The 26,615-nt window shown below is 51.0% G+C and overlaps 7 protein-coding genes across 7 annotated transcripts; 3 read left to right on the top strand and 4 right to left on the bottom strand.

Moving 5' to 3' along the window:
* Positions 1–871: 871 nt before the first annotated feature.
* On the top strand, positions 872–2,701 carry TGAM01_v204790 (hypothetical protein; the record flags this gene model as incomplete). The annotated part of the gene is made up of 1 exon (XM_018801512.1): positions 872–2,701. The coding sequence occupies one exon, from the start codon at positions 872–874 to the stop codon at positions 2,699–2,701; it is 1,830 nt and encodes a 609-aa protein (XP_018665305.1).
* Positions 2,702–3,135: 434 nt separating this feature from the next.
* On the top strand, positions 3,136–5,655 carry TGAM01_v204791 (hypothetical protein; the record flags this gene model as incomplete). Its single annotated transcript, XM_018801511.1, has 1 exon — positions 3,136–5,655. One exon carries the CDS (start codon positions 3,136–3,138, stop codon positions 5,653–5,655), a length of 2,520 nt encoding a protein of 839 aa, XP_018665304.1.
* A 111-nt stretch (positions 5,656–5,766) lies between these two features.
* On the bottom strand, positions 5,767–6,745 carry TGAM01_v204792 (hypothetical protein; the record flags this gene model as incomplete). Its single annotated transcript, XM_018801510.1, has 2 exons — positions 5,767–6,397; positions 6,546–6,745. The coding sequence occupies 2 exons, from the start codon at positions 6,743–6,745 to the stop codon at positions 5,767–5,769; spliced, it is 831 nt and encodes a 276-aa protein (XP_018665303.1).
* A 601-nt stretch (positions 6,746–7,346) lies between these two features.
* On the bottom strand, positions 7,347–8,788 carry TGAM01_v204793 (hypothetical protein; the record flags this gene model as incomplete). The annotated part of the gene is made up of 3 exons (XM_018801509.1): positions 7,347–8,213; positions 8,285–8,589; positions 8,647–8,788. 3 exons carry the CDS (start codon positions 8,786–8,788, stop codon positions 7,347–7,349), a joined length of 1,314 nt encoding a protein of 437 aa, XP_018665302.1.
* A 4,074-nt stretch (positions 8,789–12,862) lies between these two features.
* Positions 12,863–15,016, top strand: TGAM01_v204794 (CAMK protein kinase; the record flags this gene model as incomplete). Its single annotated transcript, XM_018801508.1, has 7 exons — positions 12,863–12,953; positions 13,008–13,026; positions 13,082–13,373; positions 13,422–13,622; positions 13,680–13,726; positions 13,781–14,071; positions 14,125–15,016. 7 exons carry the CDS (start codon positions 12,863–12,865, stop codon positions 15,014–15,016), a joined length of 1,833 nt encoding a protein of 610 aa, XP_018665301.1.
* A 2,605-nt stretch (positions 15,017–17,621) lies between these two features.
* On the bottom strand, positions 17,622–20,388 carry TGAM01_v204795 (ULK/ULK protein kinase; the record flags this gene model as incomplete). Its single annotated transcript, XM_018801506.2, has 2 exons — positions 17,622–17,767; positions 17,826–20,388. 2 exons carry the CDS (start codon positions 20,386–20,388, stop codon positions 17,622–17,624), a joined length of 2,709 nt encoding a protein of 902 aa, XP_018665299.2.
* A 1,290-nt stretch (positions 20,389–21,678) lies between these two features.
* On the bottom strand, positions 21,679–22,677 carry TGAM01_v204796 (hypothetical protein; the record flags this gene model as incomplete). Its single annotated transcript, XM_018801505.1, has 4 exons — positions 21,679–21,963; positions 22,235–22,269; positions 22,325–22,427; positions 22,486–22,677. 4 exons carry the CDS (start codon positions 22,675–22,677, stop codon positions 21,679–21,681), a joined length of 615 nt encoding a protein of 204 aa, XP_018665298.1.
* Positions 22,678–26,615: the final 3,938 nt, after the last annotated feature.

Below are 26,615 nucleotides of genomic sequence, written 5' to 3' on the forward strand. Positions count from 1 at the left end.
TTTACACCAGATCAAGAGACTAGCCTAGTGCTATCACAAGAGCAAGTCGGCGGGCCAACCTCATCGATTTTTAGCTGGAAAGCGCGGCATAGCGCATTCGCATATTGGCTAATCCACATAAGCATATCTGATCCATGCAATACTACATACGTGGCGCATACAATATCCCAGGTGAACTATGCAAATTTATCACTTTTCGTAAAAACCTTTAAAGCAGTGAAATAGTGTACGAGAAATGATTCTTACTGATCGACGATATGGTCATATCTAAGGAATATTGCCACTTGAAATTATTGCCTCCCGGCTTTGGGCTGCCAGTTGCAGCCATTCTCTGCAGGCGATCACGATTCGCCATTTTACCAACCACTCCTATCAATAGCAGGAGGTGGCATTGGGTGGGATTTACACGCCAGTGCGTAGCTGCAGGTTACATGTGATACTACGCAGTGCGCACACTCAAACTACAATTTCCAGTGTTTCTATGAGAACAAAAATGGCTTGATGTGGAATCCCTTGCATCTGAGCAGAAGCCGCTTATTACCGTATCTGTCTCGCTTGGCAGAAGTTGCAGGCCATCAGCTACAGGCAGACAGGCGAGCGCTAACAGTGGGCGGACGCACATATCTCCGGCGCATCAAGCCAAGTACCTTGGTACCTGGAAGCTAAGGGCGGCAGACTAAAATTCTTTATCTTATCAGCCAGGAAAATTTCATGCTCCATCGAAAAGTTCCAAGCCATAGAGCGCCATAGCGACCCGTCTCAACCAGTTTTCTCAACGACGATCCTGAACCAGTCGTCCAAATTGTGGTTTCTCTGCTTTCACAGCCGCGCGAATTGAACAATATATTCGCCAAACCACACAAATTCCATCATGGCAAAGAAGAGAAAGTCCTCTCGGCACGCCGCCGAGTCCAGTGGGCCAAAGGAGCTGGACCCTGCGGATGCTCGCCTCAAAGTCAATACATACGAAGATGTGGCCAACTCAGAGGACGAATTCTTCATGGATCGGGATACGATTATGCTTGATGATGAGCCCAACATGAAGCGCAGGAGAAAAGACGACGAGGAGATTGATTTTTCAGACGAGGAGGTATTTGGATACGAGGACGCGGACTCAAACCACAAGGCCCAACCGAGTAAATCAAAACGAAAGGCTGCGCAAGATCACTCAGAAGATGAAGCGGATGAAGCCAATGGAGTAGAGGGCGAGGAGGAGGGGTGGTGGGGTGCATCCAAGAAGGAGTACTACAATGCCGACAACATCGAAACAGAGGCAGATGCGTTGGAGGAAGAAACCGAAGCGAAGAGAATACAGCAAAAGAAATTGGCCAAGATGGCCGAGGAAGATTTCATCTTCGATGGAGATGAGTGGCTAACCGGCGAGCAAGAAGACAAAGAAGAAGCCGAAACAGTGACCGAGGTCCTTAAAGAGGTCGAGGTGACTGATGATATGAGCACAGAGGAACGACTGAAACTGTTATCTGCTCGATACCCCGAATTCGACTATCTCGTCAAAGATTTCCAAGACCTGCAGCCACAGCTGGACATCCTGAGGACAGACGCCAAAGTTTCTGCCCCCAAGTCTCTGGCTGCCATTAAGTACTGGGTGCTAGGATGTTACGTTGCCTCGCTAGCCAGCTACTTGGCCATCCTAACATCTCCAGCTCGCGACGCTGCCAAGGCACAACGAACCATCGATCCTGCCGAGCTGCGTGAACACGATGTGATGGAAACTCTCATCCAGTGCCGCGAGGCATGGGAGCGTGTCAAAGACATGCGATCCCTGAAGACATCCGAGGAATCATTGGCACAAGATGTTGACTCTATTCTTCAGTTGAATGGAGATGAATCAGCTGCCCAGACTAAGAAGAAGTCCAAGAAATCAAGAGAGGCAGATGCTGCGGCGGCGGCGAAGAAGGCGAAGAAGCTGGCAAAGGCCAAGGCAATCGAAGAGACAGTTGCTGATCTTTATGACTTGCCCATCAACACAAAGTCAAAGGCAAAGAAGACGGATCAGACAAACAATGCTCATGACGATGATAGCTCAGACTTTGGTGAAGAGGAGGCTTTGGACGCTCGCGCAGCAGCTGATAAGGCGGCGCGCAAGAAGAGCTTGAAGTTCTACACCTCCCAGATCGTGCAGAAGGCCAACCGCCGCGCCGGTGCTGGTCGCGATGCAGGTGGTGATATGGATATTCCTCACCGCGAGCGCTTGCGAGACCGCCAAGCACGTCTCCTGCGTGAAGCTGAAAAGCGAGGCAAGAGAGATTCCAAACTCGGCGCGAATCTCGGCGAGGATAGCGACGACGAGGATTCCAAGACTGCCAATGCAGTGCGCGATGAAGAGGATGACTATTACGACATGGTAGCAAACGCTTCCAAGGCCAAGAAGGACGACAAGGCTGCTCGATACGCAGCCTACGCGGCCGCAAGCAAGTCCGACAGAGTGGTAGAGACGGAGGAGATTGGCGAGGACGGCAAGCGAAAGATTACATACGCCATCCAGAAGAACAAGGGTCTGGCGCCCAGAAGAAGCAAGGACGTCCGCAACCCCAGAGTCAGGAGGAGAAAGCAGTTCGAGGCCAAGCAGAAGAAGCTGAAGAGCATGAAGCCGGTGTGGCAAGGTGGCGAGCCCAAGGGAGGTTACCGGGGAGAACTCAGTGGTATCAACGCTACCGTCATCAAGAGTACGAAGCTGTAGAATACATGTACATGCGATTAATGGCAAATATCATTTACGGGACTCTGAGTCGGTTTATAAACTTGTATATGCACACAGGTGTGACTGTTATTCAAGCACTTTTTCCATTTCAAGCCAACTACATAAGTATTCATTGTATAGAAATGTTCTTCTTTTCGCCATGTGTATGCGTCTTACAAGCTTGCTTTAATCGTCATCTGATGCTTGGGTTTCAGGGTAATGTAGTGGTGTTGAAGCACAGATAGCACTAAAAGCTGTCATTTCGAGCCCCACCCACTTCATCCTCCAGCTCTCTCTACTTGCTGTTAACACCACCTCAGCACGCAATCTCGAGACAACAATTTCCTTGAGCAACAGCCAGTACATGCCCCAATGACGCCAATTCTATAACATTCCTCCGTCAGACCTCGCAGCCACGCGCAAACAGGGCCACAATGGCCACCCCCGATGCCACCAAGTTCACCACTTCCGACCAGATCTTCTCCGCGAACCATACGCTCCCCCAGATTCGCTCCATCCACAAGGCCCTCCATGTCGAGATCGAAGATAAGGCAAGCCGCCTGCGCACGCGGGTAGGCGGATCTTACCGTGATCTGCTTGGCACTGCCGACACGATTGTCCAGATGCGCAGCGACAACGATGCCGTACAGGAGCTCTTGGGCAACATGGGCTGGCGGTGCGGCAGGGCGGTGGTGTCGACAAAGGTTGCTGGATTGGCCAAGTTTGTGCGCAAGGAGCAGAAATCAGAAGTTGCCGAGTCAGCTCGAAGGAGGTTGCTGGACGGATGTCTGCTACTGGTTGGTAGACTGCTCAGAGGCCGCGGGGAGCTGGACGAGAGTGTCAGGATCGGCGACAGGCTGGTGTTGGCAGCCAAGGTGTGGGTGCTGAGCCGCCTCTTGGTCAATAGCTTGGGGAATGAATTTCCCAGCGACGAGGCTCGACAAGCTGCCGACGCTTCCAAGAAGAAGCTGGATAACTTGCGTCGGCGGCTGAGGACGACTCTGGAGAAGACCATGGAGAAAGCTGGTCCCGACTCCGATAGGGACGACGTTTTGAAGGCTCTTGCGGCCCACAGTCTTGCGAACAGCTCTGGAACCAAAGACACTTTGCGGCACTTTTTGGAAGTCAGGTTCAAGGCGATCGCTGTAGCTCTGGATTACGAGGAGGAAGACGGGCGAGCTAGGAGTCCGGACGATGTCATCCAAAGCCTGAGACTGTATGCACGAACTTTACTAGACGTACAAGCCTTTGTGCCGAACAAACTCTCCCAAGCACTCAATGCCCTAACAAAGAAGCCTCTTCTGGAAGATGCCTCCTTACAGAACCTCGAAGGGTTGCGACTCGATATTTTTGAGAGATGGTGTGGTGAAGAGATCCAATACTATACGCCCTTTATTCGTCATGATGATCTTGATGGAACTCAGGCAAGGGAGATGTTTGACAGCTGGATCGAAAAGAGCGAACATGCGCTGCTCGATGGGCTGAAGAAGACTTTGGAGCCAATCCACGATTTCAAATCCATAACTGAGCTACGGACGAATCTTCTCCAGCTTTGGATACGCGAAGGAAGTAAAGTGCGAGGTATCGACCCCGAAGAGATGCAGAATAATTTACGAAAAACCATCAATGCGCAGATGCTCGCCGTTCTGGACACAAAGGTTTCCAAACTTCGTCTTGTAGGCTCAGAGGTCAAGGCCACGCTGGAAAGCTGGAAGGATGGCGTGACTGGTAAACTACCAGGCCTTTGGGATGAAGAGGGCTACGAGGATGCGTTGGCTATCGGAGCTCGTCCATTCTTACAAGAAGTGGCGTCACGATTCTACGGTCGTAGCGACGCTGTGTCCAAGGCGCTCAATTGCTATTCCTCTTGGTTTCACATTATCGACGACGTGAAGGAGGTGGTCGGACAGTTGGAGAAACAGCGCTGGGATAACGACTATGATGAGATTGAAGATGAAGAGACGATAGAGGCGAGACAGCAGCTGTTGAGCAAGGACGATCCGAAAATGCTGCAACAAAAGTTGGATGACAGCCTTGACGCGTCTTTTGAATCGCTTGGAAAGGAGCTTCAGCAGCTGTGGGACAGCAAATCCGAGAGTAGCAGCAGGAGTGATGTCGCCATGTACTTGGTTCGAGTCTTGCGTGATATTCGTCGTCAGCTACCACAGCGCGATAACCTCAAAAGTTTTGGGCTAGATATGGTCCCTACCCTTCACCAAACGATTATAGCATCGACATCAGCATCGTCCGTGGACGAGTTTGTGCAGACGGGACTCTCTGGGAGGGTTGCAATTGGAAGACCGTTGTGGGAAGGCGACCCAGCACTGCCAAATCAGCCTTCCCCACAGACGTTTCAATTCCTCCACAGCCTCCTGCTGTCCTTATCGGATGCCGGAGTTGACTTGTGGACCGCGGCTGCAATGTCCGCTTTGAAGAAGCATGTTGGTCAGCGACTGTGTGAGGCGTGGAGCCAAGAGTTAGAGAGCCTACAATTCAACGAAGAGGTCAAGGAAGTGAATAAGGATGCTGAAGAGGTGACGGAGTCGCAGGATGAGAATGAGAAAGAAGCAAAAGAGCAACAGGTCGACACAGAGCAAGATTCAGAAACAAAAGAGGAGGAGAAGCAGGAAGAAAGTGACGGAGAGAAGAAGGAAGATGATGGGGAAAGGGAAGAACCGGGCAGCAGTGAGAAAGAACAGGAGGTTGAAAAGGAAGTTGGCTCACCCTCTGGCAACGAGCAATTGCGAGATCTTTGCATCCAATGGCTTTTCGATATCTCACTTCTACGCCTCTCCATCGGAAACATAGCAGGAGATACAGCACAAGAGTTTCAAAAATTGGAAGACGCGGTTTATGAGCGCACTGGATTGGAAGATGCCTCGCGACAGCATGTCGGCAAGGCGGCCAAGAGCTTCTGGGGCCGAACGAGTCTGCTTTTTGGATTGCTGGCATAATAAACACACAGATATAATAGCGAGTTGTCTTTTCACTCTATAGGCCATTCATCACGCCTGCATCTCAATTACACACCTACGGAAAAGAAAAGAAACAGAATTGGTGCCGCACTACAGCTTGTGCCTCTTCTCGCCGCTCCCAAGCTTCCTAAACTCCTCCTGCGGAACGCCCGTCATGAACCTCTCCAGCCCAGCAAACACCTCATTGAAATTATTCAAATTCACAATATTCTGTTCCGGCCCCCTAATCAACTTCTTGATTCCCAGCAAACTGTCCCCCACAAGATGGTCCCCCAGCCTCTCATCCACCTCCTTCAGCACCAGCTCCCTAAACTTCTCATCCTCACCCTGCTTCACCTCCTCAAACACCTTATTCACAAACCCACACTTTTCCAGCTCCGCGCTCTGAATCCTCTTACTCATAATCAGCGCCTCGTTCGCCCTCGCGGGTCCTAGTCTCGTGACGAGCGCCCGCGAAGAGCCTCCCTCTGCCACGAGCCCGATTGACGAAAAGGGCGTGAGGAGGAATGTGTGCGGCGCGCAGTAGATGAAGTCGGCGTGGGCGATGATGGCGGCGGTGAGTCCCACGACGGGGCCGTTGAGCCCGACGACGAGGATTTTGGGGTGCGCGGCAAATGCTTCTGTGATGTTGAGGTTGAAGGCGACAAAGGTCTGGAGGAGCTGCTTGCGGGCTTCGTTGGGGTCGGTGGGATTTGGTCTGCCGATGGAGACGTCTGCGCCGCTGTATATGCTTGTTAGCGATGTATCAATTTGTAACATATTCATTTCTCATATTCATAGTATAATATGTCTCCCTTTGAGAGTCTTCACGTCTCATCACACAAATGCAAGAATCAAAAGTGAAGACTATAAGGAAATGAATGACCTACGCAGAAAAGAAGCGTCCCTTGCCGAGCAATACAGTGACATAGACCTCGTCGTGCTTGGCCACCTCCCTCATCGCCTGCGAGAGCTCATAGTACTGCGTCTGGTTAAGCGCATTGAGCTTCTTCGCGTTGGCAATGGTGATGACGGCGACGCGGCCGCGGTACTCGATTGAGATGATGCTGGGAGAATCTGAGGCCGACATTGTATACGTGTATATGTTTTTTTTTAATATCAAAGCTAGAAAAGAGCGAAGAGCTATGTCAATCTTTAAAAGAACGATATTGCGCTACCAGCAAGTAAAGCAAATGATCTAGAGATCGCCCACTTAATATGTAACATTGCCAGGTGAGATTTCGCGATTGACTGTTCCGGGGTTGATGCAGGGCTTCCCCAGACATACCGAGGTCTACGGGCCGAGTCTGCGGGGCTGCGACGGCAGACGTGCCGCCAAAAGCCCATTGGCTTGCTTACTCTGGCGATATGTCCAAGACGTTGAGATATGCAAGTAAGAAATCTATAAGCTGCTTTTGCTTTTAATTCTGCCCACTATGATCTACCTATGTATACTTGAAACCCCGAGTATCAGGCACCACGTATGGTACAATACTCCAGGTGTAATGAAATGCTTTATAAACGAAATTATGCCCACATGCTGTTGACATGCATTTAGAGCAGTTGAATGACAGAAATGTTATATACACGTCTCTCCAGCTGCGCCCGCTCATGTAATCGACATCATTCCCCCTTCTAAACTTCAAACCTTGCCGCCGTTTTATGCCGTTTCTCGTACAAAATCACCCCTTTTATCGGCGCGCTCGGATTTGTCGCTGCTTTGGAAGATCCAGAGGAAGCGTTAGCTTCGCCACTTGCAGAGTTCGCTCCTCAGTCTTATCCTTGACAGGCTTAACTCTTGCTCCAATCTCGTGGAAGTACTGGTTCATCACTCTCTGGTCCAGCTTAAGATCGTCCTTCAGAGCCTGGGTGTCCACTTCAAAGTTGTCGACGATACAAGCCAATGCGCAGCAGTGCGCAATCAGGAGATCAATGTGGAACTTTCTCAGTTGGCCGCCGTCTGAGAATTTGCGACGAATATTCTCAACGACTGCTTCGGGTGCGGGTGCCAGTAGCTCTCGGAGCTTTTCTCGGGGAGGCAGCTGTCGAGTGCCCTTTTGGCGGCCAGGCTTTGAGTAGAGGTAAAACAGGAGGACAATGGAGAGATATCTCAGCACGCGCAATCGCATCTCTGCAGAGTCGTTGGAGGCAATGGCTTGCACACGAGAGACAACATATCGAGATTGGAATTGGATACTTTCGCCATGCTTCGCCTTTTCTTGCCATTCTCGGATAGGCACAAGGTTAATGATGTCAGCTCCGATGAGTTCTTCGGGGCGGTATACGTCGTAGACTTCGCTGGCATCGACGTTTGCCTTGGGCACCGGCTTGGCTTCGTCGACGGCTGCCTGCAGCTCTTCTCTCGAGGCCATTGTTGATGTAACCGCGCCAATGGAGTTGAGAATGGCTTTGGAGGCATCGTCCAGCTTGACGGGGGTGCTGGTGTCGCCAGGCTTCCTCTGCGGAGCAATGGCGTTCAATACCTTGTCTTGGATAGCCTTCTTGGCCTTTTTGGTTCCGAAAGTCTGACCAAGGTCCGTTCTCTGATCCAGCATGCTCTGCAAGAATGTTAAAATTTTGCCCAATTCCACATATGGCGGTTTTGATTCTGAGAAGCATAAACGCTTACCTTCTTGCCCTCTTGCTCTGTTGCTACCTGCTTCGATCGGACGGTTCCACGCACAACCATCTTTTTGGCCTCGACAACCTGTAATTTGCCGGTTTTAGGATCGTAGATGCCGATATAGTGGTTCAAAAGTGGCTTCGAGCCTCGTTCTTCTTCTCTTGCTGTATAATCCAGATTTCGGTGTGTTGAGGAGTGAAGCAGCAGTCCCTTTTCGATGGCGGTCTTTTTTGACTTTGAAGAGGTCGCATTTTTAGGGAGATATGAGTGAAACGTGAGATTCGAGGGCATTTCCATGCCTGGGGTATTCGCTATATCTTCATCAACAAATGCGTGGAGGACTCAAATCAACCCGGCGCATAACATACCAATCACAGGAGGACATGTCTTTGGGCGAAGAACAGAAGAGACTGTAGCAATTGGATGAGGTGCGTCGAGAACGACTTTTTTCTTCGACGACCCCGATTTCTCCCCATCCCTCTTCCTCTTCTTATGGCTCAGATCAGACATTTTTGCTCCGAATTTCTGCAGTGTCTCTTCAGTTGGGCGACGAATTCGAGGTGGGATCTTTCTGTTCCAAAATTTTTTGGTTATCGGGCGGCAGGAAAAAGTTCGCCGGTATTTATCCGGGCGGGCGGTGAGAGGGCCACCCCACTAATCTAGAGTGACGTTTTAAAGGCTGCAGAGACATGGAAGCTAACAGCACCTAGCCAAGCTTGGCCGTCCAGATGCATCTACAGATCTTACGGTGATCAAGCAGTATTTGAGAACAAAGCACCATGCTTGTAGCCAATCAGGTACAACAAGGTCCTTGAATTGCCGAATGGGAATATATGCAGGAATCAACGGGTGGGCCAATAGCGAAGCTGGAAGCTCAAATATGCATCAATTATGTTCGCTGTACAGCTGGCTAGCATGTGAAATACTCCAACGCATGGAGGCTGCATGGTGAGATTGGACAAGTCTACCTATGTGGACTTCGCCAATTAGTCGCCAGATGCGCGCGTATACCTTTCCTCTGTGAGATAGACACAGCATTCTTATCCGCCTAAAACGGTCGTTGTGACTCCTGAATCGTAGACTTTCCCTACAGCAACCAGCCAGCAAGCGTGACACTGAATCTACACGAAACCAGAGTCGGGCAATACATAGTTACACCAGAAATAAGAACTCACTGGCCACGATTCCTTCACAGCCAATCAATGCCAATCGAATCCTCCTGATGCAAATATACCACATAAATCGCAGCATTTGGCGCTTGTGTATCGGAGCACTCGTCAGCAATGGCGTAGCTGGCGATGGGCGACGCGACTTGGACTCCCTTCCAAAATGTTAAATATGGCAATTAAGCCTCTCTGCTCAAGATCAAGATATACATATTTCAGAAATTGGCCTTGTTGGCGAGACACGGGCTGGAAATGGCAACTCCCACTGACGAGACCGAAACCACCTCACTAGCCCAGCGAGCACCGGTTGAACTTATCCCATCAAGAAGCTGGCATCTATGGTTTATGGTAGTGCCTGGTCTAGCCGTTCTAACCTACGACGCGACCCTTGAGCAGAAGAATCCGTGTATTCGGTCTCAACTGGGAAGCTCCTCACTCAGGCTGAAACGGAAAGTGGGAATTCCTTGTCTGAAGAGCCTTGACAGTAAGGCTGTAGTTGAGAAAGAAACTACGATATCATTTCCATACCCTACTGCATTTCGAAAGTTACTCAAGTCTCACCCGCAGAGGCAGGTGCTGGAGACAATAAACATCAATGGCAATAATTTTTTCACGAAATTATTGTGTGCTGTTCCGGGACTATCGTGTCTCTCGATTCTTGCTTCGGGACTATCGTATGAGGCGAAAACCGGTCCGATACCGGACGAAGAAAATAGGCGGGAGCCTCCGGCTCAACAAGACGATGAGCTCAGAGGCATCACTCATCAGCAAAGGGGCATCAAGTATTCAGGACTTGAGTTCACGCGTATCTCGATCGTTGAGCGTGAGATCCTGATTCAACCCACATATGTGACCCTAGGTATATTCAGCCGTGGTCACCATAATCCGCATGAACAAATTGTGTTCGTTTTCAACCCATTTATACTTTTCAATGAGCTCCGCTGGGGTGTTTTCCAACTACGCGGGCTGAGCAGTGCCTTGTTCTCTTTAAGACAGGTAAAGAGCTTTAGGTTGTATAGAGTAAGTACTTCTTGGTGGTCAATTTTCAGAGACTTTTGTAACATGATATAGTGCAACCATGAAGAGGGAACCCATGAACGCATTCATCTTGATAAGAATGGGGCTGCGGACTTGCAGGTTCTTCTGCATATGTATAAGAGCTGGTCTGTTCCCGACCATATTGCACTGTCTTGGGCGAACTGGATGCACCAGACGTTGGATAATAGTTCGCTCGATGTGGTTGACGGGATGTATTCAATTGAGGTTGTGCTAGACTGGTCGCCAACGAGAATCTCAATTGCGGTACTCTTTCCAGTGCTGCTGAGCTTAGCAATAGGACTATGGCTTAACTCAGCCGCCTGGAAAGACCTCGCAACTATACCGACCGCTTGGGGCACTGCGTCGTATGTTGTGACTGCTGGGGGCCGTAAATTTTCACTATTCATACAGAGTGTGACATTATAAGCTGGAAACTGACGGATAATAGTTCTCGCAGCATTACTGGCTATTATCAGCAGTATTGCAAATGAATGACCGTATAAGAGGATCAAAGTCCTGGGCTGCTACCGCAGAGCACAGAAAGAGTAGGAATTCATATGGTAGCTGAAGACATGGGCAGTTACAGACCGAAAGATGGTGCATTTGGTATATCTACTACCTACTGAGCGCAATAGTAAACCTGGATTTAGTGTTATGAGTGAAAGGTTACAAACCTCTAAACATATTGTGTAACGACAACGTGTTGGTAAACTTGGTGCTGTGCTACAGCTAGGTACCTATAAAACTAGAGACTCTCTTTAGCTCTAGTTCACATGATTTCAAACATCCTTATCTGACATGTCGATCTATATGTACCTATACAACAAAGCCAGTTTTCTATTAGCTGGTAACTATACTTTAGCTACGCCATGGATCTGGTCCAGGCCGCGCGACTTATAGCCTATATCAGTAAGTGAAAAACGTGGAATCTACAAGCGGTCAGTATATACTTTTTCAATTGGAGGCATTGCTCAAATACTAAATATTCTCACTAAATTCTATACCCAAAAACTCAATTTTTCAGCTTGTGTAGACATTTTCATTTTGCGGACCCTGTTTCTTCTGACACTGCTGCCCAAGCCAAGACAAAAGGATTGGCCGGCGTTGATCCGCACCAGCCGCAAGTGCTACCCCACTGATCCAGAGTGACGTTATCAAACTTGCAGGGATGCGAGCATAGCTCCAGAGCTCTGCTTCGTATCGATAATGCGCTATCAGCTCGCACACACAAATTGGATCCAAAATTCCATGGTCACACGAGCTTTAGGTTGGATGCCGATAGCTCTCCCAAGCTATTTCAGCTACTACAATCATATTCAAGACGTCACACATAAGAGCTCAAAACTAGTTTGGAAATGAAGTAAAATCTGCATTTTTGTTGTTGTCAAGTAGCGAAGATCAATCTTAAGCGCGCCTATGGCAGCAGTTATTTTGCTTCATGGCCTGCGATCCATCAAAACGGTGCTTTCACCCGACTGAAGTTGTCAAGCCCCATCTTTCGCGTTCGTCCTAGACGACCAGAGCTGAATTGGCGAGGCGCACCGGCATGCAAAATCCAATTCGATCGTCGCATATCCAAGGTTGGTGCAGCAGCCGAGCTGGCGTCGTTTCATCGTGAACTCATGTTGTATGTGAAAGATGTGTCAAGTCAGGTAGAGGAGCGAGTCGTTTATTTGCTGATATCTCAATTAGCACTTCCAATCCCATCTGGACAATTCGATTCAAAGACACTTACGAGCGAGCCCTCATCTTTCTTCTCTTGCGCTTAAGGCGACGAACGCGCTTCTTCCTCCATTTGGCTCTCATCTTGAACGATGCGTCTAAGCTCTTGTTAGCAATGTGATTCTTGCGCCGGCGCAAACATCAATTCGCATCATCGGGATGCGTTGGAGCAATTCCAATGCACTCTCGAGCTGCAAAATGCCATGAAATTGGCTGCGGAGAAGGCTGTCTTACTTGTTCTTTGATGAGAATCGTTGTTGGGATGAGGTAACAAGGAAAGAAGCTTTCGCGGAGCGGGGGAATTTCAAGCACTTTGAACAAGTCTTCCGTAGGGCACAAACCCCCCAAGCATCACGTGATGACCCCTCACCTGGGCCGTACATTGAATCAGAGCAGCTACAGTGCCAAAGCCGTATTTTGGAGAATTTGTACTGTATGTAGCTCCATCACAGCACCTGAGATGGCAGGTGCGTTGTAAGTCGGCCTTTTCTGCGAAATTCTAGGGTAGATGAGGAAGGCAGCAGTTTGTACCTTGATAGATTTCGGAATGCACTCATACATTTTTTTTTCTTCTCACTTGAATAACTTTTCGTAGACTGGAGATTACAATTTCGTGTGACGGCTTTCATAGACCACGAGCTTGATGCAATCGTTCACCATGACGGGCGCAGCGAATCAATTAGATAACACCAGTGATCAGTATCTCGAATTGGCAGCCGCGCATCTTCGCTTCGTGGACGATCGCATCAGTGACCAGCTTGATGAAGACATTCCGATCTAGGAGCAGGAAATCTTCAAGATAGGACGTGATCCTGATGCAAAGTAAGCTTGCGATGTATAGAATGCTGAATCAATGGATATCTAACAGTGACTGCAGCTCTTTCTCTATTCAAACAGACTCGACCAATCTCATATCACGAAATCACTGCGAGATCTATGTGATTGTCTACGAGCCATCAGTTAACCACGTCTATGTGCGAGATCGCAAATCTGTCAATGGGACATTGGTCAACGGAGTGCTTATCGGCATCGGGCCCCAGATATCCTCAGGGTATCTCCTACAAGATGGCGATGTTATCGAGATTCGACCCCATTGGAAGTTTCATTTTCACCAACCTCGAAAGCCCCCTCTCCGTCCATTAACTGTCATTCAAACGGAAGAATGCCAAGTTAGTCTCCCACTGTCCCAAGCCATGCTTACCATCTAACTAGCATAGCTTTTCGAAGATAAATACATCTTGACTCCGCGCTGCCTTGGCACCGGGGCAGAGGGAGCTGTCTACCTAACTCTGGAGCCGAAGACTAAGCGACAGCTTGTTTGCAAATTAGTCAACTTAGGAAGACAGGATGGAAAGATGCCTCAAGATGAGCTTTATAGGAAGCTCCAAGAGATTGATGTCCTTCGACAGCTTAAGCATGTGAGTCTTCTACAAACGGAAGTTCGACACTCTTCTACGATACTAATTTGCTTACAGCCCAATATCTTACCATACATTGATGCCATTATCTCGCCACAGTCCTTGTAAGTCAAAAATAATTAACGATTCGAAATGGAGCTGCGGCTGATTTCATCCAGATACATCTTCACCGATCTCGCGTCTGGTGGTGATCTCGTCTCCTTTATGAACCGCCATGAAATTATTGAAGAGATCGATTGCCGAATCATTCTACGACAAGTAGTACGCGGGCTTGCCTATCTTCACATAAAAGGCATCATTCACCGAGATCTGAAACCGGAAAATATCTTGCTGGCATATTCTCCGAGAATATCTTGCCATCGAGTTATGCTCTCGGATTTTGGTGCTTGCGCTGTACCTCGCCGGAGCAGAATGATAACAGATGTTGGCACAATCGATTACAAGGCCCCGTAAGTCTGAGGTGTTCCTCTCATTTGATGAAACCCAGGCTGATACATTGCAGTGAGGTTTCCTCAAGTATGGAAGCTCAAACTACGGCGGTTGACATGTGGTCTCTTGGCCTGGTAACACTTCGGCTACTTACCCTTGATGCCGACGGTTTTGGAAGTCTCACACAAATGGACCAATCATCTCTTGAGAAAGCAGTCAAGGCAATAATCCAAGTGGTGTCTCCAAAGCTTTCCTCAAATAGCCTTCGATTTGCTTCAGCTTGTCTTCAGCTGACACCGATAAACCGAATCACTGCTGCCGAAGCGGAGTGCCACGACTGGTTTTGCACTCCACAGAAGCATTTCGAATTTTTCCAGCAATTCGACAAGCGATGTTTCGAAGAAGCTCCCAGTGACAGTACCCAACTCAAGCCGATGCCATGGGACTTGGCTGGCCTTCAACTCTTCTCACCCACGTCAACACCTGGCAAAAATTCTGCCGATGGCGGCGAAAACTCAACTCCGTGGGACTCGTCATCTTGTATAGAGAAGTCAATTTATTTTGGCGGCGCCCACAAAGATGTAAAGTTGGCTGAGCTAGAGCTGGCAACAAACCTATCGTCACCACACCAAGAATTTAAAGCGCCACTGCCTAAAGCTAAACCGGTACTGGGCTACCTGGAGGCTTGTAAGACGAAAAAGACCTTGAAGACGCTGCACAATAGTAGTCATAAGGGATATCGGAAAGTAGAGGCTCGAATCCTAACGGCTCAACAAATGCGAGTTTGTGATGTCCTCCAACTCCCTCTCACTGAACTTGACAAGCATTTGAAGCCGACAAACGCAGACCCCAAGCACCACCGAGAAGTAGTATTAGCAGAGCTGGAGCGGCTAGATGCCAAGTTTTTGACAGATAACATGCAGATTACTATGGGAGATAGAGATACTAGGGCCAAGAGAGATTGATATCACATGTGTTGGAATGTAACTCAGCAACAAGCTGGCGAAGACAAACGCTGGGTGAGTGTATGCTATCAAGGATGATTTGACCTTTTTTTGCGCGCGGGAATAGTTTTTAATTTCGAATCTCATTTCAATGAGAGTAGATATGAAAGCTTCATCTTGCTTCAAGAGCATAGGCAGACTGGTGCTATTATACCTGATACACAACAAAGAGACTTACATTCAACAAAGTTTTCCAAGATACAATTGTTTCAAGTGGTGCTGCCCTCTACAACTAAGACGAAGAAATTGAACAGAGTGATTTATTTTTCATCTAAGAAAACGCTCCTTGTGTTGTAAATGCTAAACACCATCCGCCCATTGAACCCAAACTATCAACAACCAAACAACAGAGCAAACCCTCAACCCTCAACAGGCTTCCTCACCTTCTCACAACTTGGCAGCGCAAACCCTCCCGCTTCAACCCACTGCAACCCACTCCCAATCACCTCCAGCCTATCCCCCCTCTTTCTGCGCTTCCACATCTCCAACGTCTCTCCCACCGGCTCCCTATCAGCCGCCTCATCCACCCAGCCCCATTCATACGTCTTCTCCTTCTTGTCATCCCCTTGTTTCCCCTCCTCATCATCGCTATCAACCCCATACTCAACAATACACCTATACCCCTTCCTCTCACACCTCTCACATCCCTTCCCCTCCTTCTTTTCCTCCCCCCTCCCCGTAACAACCCCCCTCGAACAAACCATCTCCTCCATCAAACACTGAAAACACGCCCCCAGCCCCGAAATCCTCATCCTCCGCTCCCCCAAAAATTTTGGCGGCTCAATCCCGTCCCTCACAGCAACGCCCTCCACATACCGCGGCAGAGCCCCCCTGATCCTCTCCTCATTCTCGTTCCACAGCCGATAAATCGCTTCTCGCAGCACAAGCATCCTCGCCCGCCACTCCTCATGCGGCTCCTCCGTGCCATCCTCCATTCGACGCTTCGCCAGCCCTAAATCGCAATCTACCTGTTCCACCATCCGCATGACTTCCTCATCGACCTGCGCTCGAGAAAAATAGTTACGGCGCGCTTTTGCATCGTGGATGCGTTTCCAGGCTTCGACCCTTCCCTTGGCTGCTTGGGCTTCCAACTTTTTGAACTTGGCGTTTTCCTTTTCTTCCTCTTTGGCTTCTTTTTCCGCTTTGAGCATCAATTCTTGCTGGTTGTGCTCCCGCTCTTGTTGCTCTTGTTGCTGGCGTTTAGTTTCTTGCCGGCGTAGCGCGGCGACATGGCTGACGGCCAGGAGAAGATTGGTCTTCTCTTTCATTGGCCTTTCTTTTCTTCCTCTCTCCTTTGTTCTTCGTTGTGGCAGTTGGAATGAAAGTTGTTTGCTGAGATGGCTTCCTGCGGATAGTATCTGTAAGGATCATATAATAGAGCTTGAATTGGACAATATTCAGCCCGTCTTTATAAACACCATCAGAATGGAATACCACAAACGCAACCTCAGTGTCCAAAAGTAAAACAGAAGTACAGTCAAATACTTATGCCTGTCCAAATCCTGGTAATCGACGCAAACAACACGGGTCGAACCCTGCGGGTATCCCCATAGCTTCATTCAAACACGACGTCACAAACAAGAGATAAGAGGGCGCAAACGCATGCGTTTTGTCTGTATGTAAAAACATTCGGCAGCAATGGTATTGGTATCGTGGACTAGGTTACGCGCTGAAACGCAACAATCTAAAAATCATACAAATTCACTTTCACGCACAAAAACCAGTCCTCGCCCATAGTCCGATCCCACCGCTACCCATGACTTTGATGGTCATGAGAACGAGCCTTTCCCATAACAATTCCTTAATCCGCAAACCGATGCCGTGACCCAAGAAAGAAACAGAAAAAGAAAAAAAAAAGGTCAAAAGTCCTAATCCCCATGTCCCGAATCCAAGAAAGTTCACAACAGCAACGGCATAAGTGAGAGACAGCGGACTGCTAATGTCATACGTCTAGGAAGAAGAGCGATGCAAAGAAAAGTCTCTCCCCAAAGACACTCCAGATAAAGTGCAACCATATGTTCGCAATCGCTTCCCACTCCTTCATCGGTCGTCTGCGCCTCAGTAGCCGGTCATGGCTGCTGAAAGAAAGTGCAATAAAATCTTTGAAAGATTGCAGTAAATAAGGTCAATCGGGCTCTAGCGCGGCTAGAAACCCAACGACATGAAAAGAATATGAAATAAGCAAACGCCTGGGCCATGAGTATACCGAAAACCCTCAAAAGTTGAATGTCAAATAATCAGTCAAACGCCCGCTACCAGTACCTGAGCGGGGATTCTCTCCGTTGTGCTTGGATTTGCCAAGCATCGTCAAACGCCACCGAAATGAAAAAAAATATTGGAAAAGAAATAAACCAATTGAATAAATCGAAATAAAATCCAGTTGGACTTTGAGGATTAATACTGGTTTTGTCCAAACTGATGTCCAGCCGTGAGGCTTCCGGTGTTATGTAGTGTTTTGCCTTTTGTGTATCGTATGGTTGTCAAGTGCTATAGTTGATTCGCGCCATTCGTGCCTTTCGTGCCATTCGCTTTTTGAAGAGTTTTTTCCCTCTTCGCTCTGATTATTTTATGCAGATCCTTGTGAGAGGGGGCTGCGAGGCGTAACATCGCCACTGCGTCGGCGGTTTATCGCTTGTGCTTTGGCGTTTGCTTCGTCAATGAGCCGCTGCTTCTTGCGGACGACGGAAAGCCTGCCAGAGATCATGGAAATCACTGTTTGATGGGGTCAGCTCTGATGTTTCAAAAGGAAAATGTGAGAGTGTAAACTTACTTTTCTTGATATGAGCCTCCTCGTCACTCTCGAGATCGGTGCAACTCTCCCTTATGATTTCGCTGCCAGATGCCACCTTTTTCGAGAAGTTGGAATCATCGCCGCTGTCCAATACAGCCTCAAGCATGCGAATGGCAGTAATGTATGAAATCTCGCAGCCAGACAAGTTCTCGTTTGTGACTTCGTCAATAGCCGCGGCTCGACTCATCTCGAGAGCCCGATCATACATTAGCCTTTCGGCAGTGATGCCTGGCGTCAGATACACCTGTTTCATTGCGGACCCTGTTGAAGACATAATCGAATCCACTCCTTGGTTTGATGGGTGGCTCGGATGGTCTTCTGGCAGCAGTTTCTGAGCTTCAATCAGCCTTAGGCGTACAATCTCAGACTTTTCCAGAACTTCGTTGAAGCGTTGGCGCACCCACTGCACAACCGCGTTGATGCGCTGGACTATAGACTGGGATACGGCTGCCGAAAGACCATTGGCGACATCTCCCTTGCTCTTCATCGACCACCAGATACTGGCAATGTCCATGGCCCGAGCCAGGAGAGAAAGCGACTTCACATAAAGCACCAAAGCCTCCTCGGAGAGTGCCACGATGGCTTCTGCCGTCAGTCCATCGTCATCTGCTGACATCTGCTCGGCTGCAATGCCACCAAGCCCATGGTTTGTGGATGGCGCCATAGGAACAAGCTGCTTATACTTGACCTCGGCAAACCCGTAAACGCAGTCACTTCGGGTGGCAAAGTCTTCGATGGCCTGCGCAGAGCGGCCATCTTCGTCCTCCGAGTGGATGCTTCGCCCGTCTGCGATCAGTCCCGCCGAAGTTGGCGGCGTCGGATATGCCGGGAAGGGATGATACATCGGTGGGGATTGTCCCTTGGGCCGAATGGGCATCCTGACTCCGAAAAGACGCAAACTGGCATCTTGGATGGCCTTGGTTATGGCACTCGAAGCAGATCCGGGGCTCGCAGATAAGGCCTTCTCCCATGACGGGCGGCGGCCTTGGGGGGCTCGGCCCTGTGCTACAAGCTGCGTTCGCGATGCAGGAGCTGCAGTGGCTCCGGTGGTGGAAGTCGGTGCTCCCTGCTGTGAGTAGTGGCGAGCCAGCTGCCTTGTTTTAAGAAACGAAGGGCTTTGGGATGCGAGCTTTTCGTTGGCGGCCAGCTCATCTGCAAGGGCGTTTACTTCGACGTGCCTTCTCTCCACAACCACATAGTCTCTCTCAAACATGACATCCTGCGCGGCCTTTTCCTCTTCGTCCGTTAAAACCTTGCCGCTCGGCACTCGAGCCTTGCGAATGTCCTGGATGAGAGATGAAGGAGGCGAGGTGTTATGCAGAGATGTTTTGGATATCCTAGGATGATTTGGGAGTGATGCGGCATGGGGTGCCGGTGGTGGGCGCTGGATGCCCAGACCAGCCCCGGTCTCTCGAGGTGAGCTTGGCCGTTTGTGGACCTCGCCAGACTGCGGCCGATGTCGGCCTTCGCTGGTGTTTTCCATTATCGGTGATGACCGAGGCAGCTGCTCTCGAGATGACCGAGCAGACCCAGCCTCGATGGCTCCATTTCGCAGGGATCCGACGCGTGGTGACGGTGCCGCAGCCTGTCCGTGGGAAGCTGTCCTCTGCTCACGCCTAGCGGGCTTTGGGATGTCATCCTCGACCAGTCCGGGGATTTCGTTGACGACGACGGGGTTGGCAAAGAAGTTTTCAAAGCTCATTCGCTCCACGGGGCTCCTCTTGAGTAAACCTCTTACTAGGGATTTCATTTCAGGCGTAATGGTCACTTCTTTAGGGAACTTGATGACGTCTTCGGCAGCTTCTATCTTCCTCAGCAGTTCGACGTGGTTTCTGGCGCGGAATGGGGGCTTCCCCGAAATCATTTCATACAGGACAGTACCGACGGACCACAGGTCAGCTTTGGCGTCGTACCGTTCGTAACGGAGGATCTCTGGGGCCATGTACAGGGGTGAGCCGCAAAGCGTGTCGGCGAGCGACGTTGATGGTAATACGCGGGCGAATCCGAAATCAGCAAGCTTCAGCATCGGTAGGGAAGCGATGCCAGACATGGGTATTAAGGAGTCCTGGCTTGCCTCCATGATGGGGAGGTTTCGCTTTTCCCGAAATGCTTGAGACGGCAGTAGAAGGAGATTCTGGGGCTTAACATCTCGGTGGACGTAGTTCTTGCTCCGTAGGAATTCCAGGGCACTAGCCAGCTGCTTGAGGAAATGACGGATGACAACCTCATGAAGGCCAGAATCAGGGGCGCTGGGATACTTGCGGGCCATGTCGTGGGTGGCAGGATGGGTAATGAGCTTGTCACGTTTCTTGATGAAGAGGGAAAGGTCACCGAGCTCGCAGTATTCCATGACAAGATTAATGTGTGTAGCGGATTCGAGACAGTCATGAAGGGCAACGATATGCGGGTGTCGGAGGGTCTTGAGGATCTGGATTTCGCCATATAGATTTTCTTTCAGTTTCTTGTTCAGGCGATCTAGTTCGACGGATTTGATGGCCACGGCAGCTCTTGTTTCCTGGTTGAAGCCAAGCATGGTTAGCATACATATCTTTTCTTAGAAGGCATGGAGATGAAGAGGGATAGAAGAAAATCAATGGCGAAAGAATGGGCGAGATCAAGCGCAGCTAAAGGAGGTAGCTAAGACTGAACGCTGGCAAACAACAGAGTGCCGCTGATGACAATGGACGCAAGCACACTTTTGGTGCAACGCCGTCCCGGAAGTATCGTACCTTGTGCCAGCCCATGTAGACTTGGGCGAAGCTTCCTTTGCCAATCTCCTTGTCGATGGTAAACTGGCCAACATTCCGCCCACCCGAGCGCCGGGACGAACCCTCTTGCCGGCTCGCCATGGCTTCCTGTGTAGCGTTGTCGATGGCAGGAAGAGAGCGAGGTCGGTCACAGCCCGTGGGCTTACAAGATTCGAGGGTCGATGCTGGCGACCGAAGCTGTCATGTAGGTCTAAACGGGTGTAGATTTAGACGAGCAGCGATGGTGAAGGAAGTAGAAGAAGGAAAAGAGCCCACGACGCGACGAGGCAGGGCTATAAGAGGAGTGGGCGAAGGGAGATCTGTGTGACAAGGATAGGAGGTCGGTGTAGAGGTAGTAATCGAGAGCCTAGAACGGAAAGCCGATGCTTTTTTAGGCAATGGCAGGTATCAGATAGATTCGAAGAGCGTATGTCACTGGAGATGTATGATGGCAGGTTAGCAATGCCGTGGGGGACGGGGCAGCAAGTGAGTGTGAACAGGTAGATGGAGGGCGGAGGATGGTGCTGTCGTCCCGCGAGCGGTGATGCGATGCGATGCGATGCGAGAAAGGAAAATGGAAAAGAAGGAAAGAAGAAGAGAAAGTTGGAAGTAGAAACAAAAACAAAAGAAGGCCAGGGGAGTGTCGGAGAGAGGCCGCAAGCCGAGTCAGACGAGCGCCGGCGTGCAGGATCCTGTGGTCGAATTGGGGATCGGACGGGATAGCTCTGGGGGTGACAAGGGTCGGGGGAGGGCGTGACTAACACTTCCAAGACAGACGAAACAAGCAGCGGTACGGCGTCCTGGCACCGGCAGCTCGTCTCGTCAACGGCCAGCGCTTGAACACGTCCCAGGAAGCTGTGGTCCGGCTGCCTATGGCTGGCTGCCTGTATGTATGGCTACCTAGGTTGATGCAGATGCATGCACTCGGATGGAGAATGTGCGTGCCGTGCTGAGCTGTCGCGGATGATGAAGGCGCAAGAGACGCTTCCTGACGGTGACTCGAGAGCGGCGCCAGGCAGAGGTCGCCTACCGGATGGATAAGGTATTCGACTGTCTGGGTTTGCGGGGCGTTTGCGTGGGAGGCTTCAAGAGGCTGCAGCGCAGTTGATGCAGATGGAGACGCAGCCGGGGATGGCTATTGGGTACAAGGCCGCAGATAAAGCAGCGATACCACTGCCAAAGTACCGACGCCACAAGGCCTTGGTGCGGGCTCGACGGGGTTTGGGCCGCCTAGGAGGCGAAAACCAGCGCTTGACAGGAGGAGATGATCGATCCGAGGGTCCCAGATCGGGGGTGGTCAGATGATTAAGAAATGATAGCGCCAGAGAAGAGAGGAGAAGACGAGCTAGAAGAGCGGCAAGAATATGTAACTAGGAGCGTAAGATCAGAATCGGAGTGATTAGGAGGCAGAGAGGGAGGAAAGGCAAAAGAAGGGAAGAAAAGGGAGGGGGGAGGAAAAGACGAAGAAGCGAGCGATGACGAGGAGATGGAAAAGGATGGCGCTGCAGCTGTTGACAAGAGAGAGATAGACGAAGGCACACGGAAAGTCACTGCTGGATGACCTACCTACCTGAAGGGCTTGTGATGCAGCAGTAGAGCGCCTTGGGAGGTTGCTGGCAGGGAGCGATGGAGGGCGCGTACCGGGTACTTGTGGCCCTGGACCTGCCAGGTGACTCCTGCAGCGGCATCAGCGCAAGGGGCGATGCCGCAATCTTGCACGAGTACATGTACCTCGAACAGGCGAGCAGCTCAGCCAGCCCAGGCCAGCCCCAGCGCTGTGACCTGGATGACCACAAGGACTCTCAGCGCTAAGCTGGCCCCCCACCCCAGACGGCTGCTTCGAGGAGAGCGCTGCGCAACTGCGTACTCGTTCCGGTACGACACAGGCTTACAGGCTTGAAGCCATATCCGAAGTACAGCCCAGGTACATCCCTAACAGGCTTCCCCGCGGAACGCACGCGTAATTGGGACCCATATCGCATGGCTCGGTACCTGCAGAACACTCCGTAGCAAGAGGCGACCAAGCCAGAAGCGGACGCCGTGGGTCTTGTTCGAGAGCGCTGAGAGAAGCGCAGAGACATCATGATGATGTTTCCTGTACTGAGGCTCGGCACGGCTGGCTCATAGCAGCCAGCTGGTACAGAGTACCGAGTAAGTGTCTCAGCTAGCCGTGCGCCACCAGCAGCAGCGCTTGGCTGAACGCCGCCCCGGAACTGTGTCGCACGGGCCCTCGGTTTGACAGCGCTTTTGGTCACTAGCAATGAGCGTGCCAATTGTCGTGATTGACGACAGCAACTGCGCGATAAGGGCCAGGTCGACAGACAATTGCTACTGGCACAATAGTGCTGCTACTAGCACGAGGTAGTGATGCTGCTACAGCATCCGAATGGGCGGCATGGAGTGACCGGCCGCGCCTAGAGGCAGGGCGGCGCTGTGTACATGGACAGGCGCAGGGCACGGAGCAGCGCGAGGGCCACCGTCCATGCAGGCTGATTGATTGAATGCAACCGGTAATATGGAGCAATGTGCACCAAGCGCTATCATTACTCGGCATGCGCCGTAGAGGCAGATAAGAGATAGGCAGATAGCAGCAGCGATAACGGCGTTCGCATGCTCTGTACTGTAAGAACGATAGGCAGGCATTGGGCTTTTGGCCATGAAACTCGCGCACTGAATGGCGCCAGACCGACTTGGGCGCATGCAAGCACGGCATCTTTCCCTTGACGTCGCCCGTATCTTTGCCGCACGACGCCCCCCTTTATTCCCGCCACGGTCCTTATCGCGGCATGTTCTGGGGTCGCGCAGCCTCTCTGAAGCGCTGGCGGACAGAGGCAGGACGCTGAGCCAAACAAGCAGGAAGAAAAAGATGGAGCCCCGGGGCCGGCGGGAGGAAGGGATCGACTGGCGTGCATTCGAGAGAGACTCGCATCATTGCGCTACCGCCATGGCCCGTCCGGTACTTGCTGCGTCTAGCTGCCTTTTGGCATGGAGTGCTGGGGGGCAAGATTCGAGGCTAGAAACGTTCACAAATCTGGCCGGAAGTACCTAGAAGATGCCAACGACTGCTTTGTCAAACACTGATCGAAATGGCGTGCTGCATGGCGAGTCGCTGTCGATGAGTCGTTCTGCGCACTCGCACTTATGGAGTAGGGAGCAGCGCATTGGGGATCTCGCGCCTTAGCACGCATGATGGCGTACGTACGGCGCACTTTGTCTGTCGTATGTGCTACTAGCAGTTGAGTCAGAGCCGAATCGGTGCCTCAGTTAGTCTGGCCTTGATGCAGGACTCGCAGCAACTTGCTGCGCTATCAAGTACCGCTACGTCTTCTGCGGCGTCCACGGAGAGCCACCACTCGGCTAGAGATTTGGCATGGAACAATATCTGCTGCTTGCATCTGTTCGTACTCGGAGGTGGTCACTATGAATGGATGCTGTATGCACCGCAAGCCTAGCGCCTTCGGATTGCAACCCCATCTGTGCCGGCAAGGCGTAACCAGAGCCCAGCCCAGCTTTTGCCCTTTTTGAACCCACCGCGAGAACAGGACCCTTAAATCGGGGGACCACTTTTGAGACCGCTAAACCCACTCCTTTGCTGCTGGTCATTCGCGTCCAAGTAGGACTTTTTAGGCCGTGCTCGAGGGCGCCAACGTCGAAGCGTGAATGGTTGAAGGCGTATGAGCGGCTTGGTGACAGCTAGACGACTGAGTGACGCTTCCTCGTGCCTGGCGTGAAGGAGGGCGCTGCCTCTGTCCGTGATGGCGGCTGCCTCCATTAGCACATTTCTGGCGATGATTAGATGACCTTGAAAACTTGATCAGAATGATGCTTGGATGTCGGAACTCTGGTGGCGGCAAAGCTGCAAGGGCGGTCAAGAGCTGTAGAATGAGGCGGCGCCATGGGAAAGCATGAAACAGACCATTGATGCTTATACTTTGTATCCCGCGGGCGCGCTATAGCACACGAGTACATGCCTGTCAAGTACCTTGACGCCTGATGAGATGTGATGAGATGAATCGGTATACGTGGAGTGCCCCGCGCTTCGTCTACCGAGTACGAGACTCGATTCCGCATTTTGTACGAGCATTTGCTGTATGTACCTGTATGTATGGTGCAGTTCCTTATCAGGCAAGGAAAGTTGCTGCTTGCAATCTGCCTCAGTATGGAAGGCGGGAAGCTGATCCTAGCATCATTTCTGCCGGGCAGTTTCCCCCGGCTAGGCCTGAACAGGACTCACCGCACTGGCGTGTGAATGCATCACCACCAAGGTTGATTTTGGCTCTGGATTCCCCACGACTTCTGCCTGATCTTTCCGCTTTCTTTTCTTCTTTTGGTGGCCTCTTCTTGTTTTCTGTTTTCCGATATTCTCATCACCTAGCCGAGACTACTGCTCATTGGTGGGCCAACTGCAGTAGCAGCCTGCTTGAGACGAGCCCAAGGGTGGCTTCGCATCCAATCAGTCTCTCTTCTTATCCCCACGATGCCATCGTTTATGCTGTGCAACATGAACCGTCACTAACGACGACAACCACCATACTGGGAGAATATCCGGACGGCTCCCACAAGTCAAGAGTACGGTGCATCTCACTTCCTCCTTGCATTCGACAAGTGCCGGCAATATTGACTGGTGGTACATGGCTGCGTCCTACTACACACTCTGTGCGTCGTGGTGACTGCTGGGTATACTGCAAGTATTCAACACCGTCTTTTCTCATCGTGCCAAATCATCCAGCCCAATTTCCTACGTGGGATGGCTTGATTGACTCTCAAAAGTGGCCCCCCTTGCTGCTGCAAACAAGCCCAGAGGGAATCTGGCCAATCCCATCTACAGCCGGTGTCCGCAGCCGCGTACGGAGTTGAGATACTGCAGCAGAGCTGTATACTTCAAACTCTCGACTCCATTCCTCACGCAGCAACGATGCCTCTCGGTGGGCGCTGACCCGTCTTTCAGTATTCCCCCTGTGCAACTTGCAGGCTGTTACTACGACTTGTCATCTGTACTCTGCGCATACTCCTAGTAGCCCAAGTACTAGTAATAATCTTATCCCGCCGCTGCCACCAGGCATTACTCGTGCAAGAGTGCTACAATACGTGTCCAGACCCATATTCAGGCTTTCTACTATCTTTCTACTCAGCCGTTGAAGCGGCTCCGAGGCCCTGGATACCTCATCTTTCTTGCTTCGAACCCTGCTCGGCCATGGGATCTATCAGGTATTTAGCGTTCAGCGATACTTGTTACTTTGGTCCTTGACTTCACCCTACCAAAAGGGTGGATATCACAAACACGGCATGTTTCTCTTCGTGTACGCGAGGGATTCTGTCGCACCCGGACCTGTTATTTTTAGACCCCTGGCGTTCTAGACGGACTGGAGCCCCAACGGATCTCATCGCATGCCCAACATCATATGCACCAATCGAGCCACCCCATACTCTTGCTTGGCTCGACTCGGCCATGGCTGACGGGCTTTGACATCACCGCGCCGGCCAGGGTCCTGGGTACCTGGTCTCATGGCTTCGAGTGCTGTCAAGAACCCCAAGAATCGCCTGGTCGAATCGCAGCTTGAGGGCATGAATGCAGATCGTCTATTACCTGTTTCCCGTTTATATCAAAATGCTCATCCATCACCTGACACTGCGTCTGCGTGGCCTGGCGGCTCCCCGCTATTCCATCTGGCCTAGCACCTGGATGGCCCTTGATGCTGCTATCGCCGGCTATCGAGCTATTGACCGCCAGCCCAGTCAGCACGTGCAGTCGTAGGGCGATGGGAGACCTGCGTATCACACGCTTCTCCCTTCTCCCTTCCAAGGTTCTCGTTTCTTTTTCCTCACGCAAGGACCTCGACGCCAGTTCAATTTCGACGTGCTCACCGTGCTTGGAACGGCTTAGAGCGGCGTCGCGGCGTCGGCGGTCGGCCGCCATCATCTGCTGTATCCCATGCGGCTGACTCGACTTAAACCGATGCTTTTGGAGAGGGGGAGGGATCGACGTGAAGAGGAGCTGTGCATAAGGCCGAGCGACAGGCTC

Source organism: Trichoderma gamsii, assembly GCF_001481775.2.
Source record: "Trichoderma gamsii strain T6085 chromosome Unknown Scaffold_14.2, whole genome shotgun sequence".
Lineage (NCBI taxonomy): Eukaryota > Fungi > Ascomycota > Sordariomycetes > Hypocreales > Hypocreaceae > Trichoderma > Trichoderma gamsii.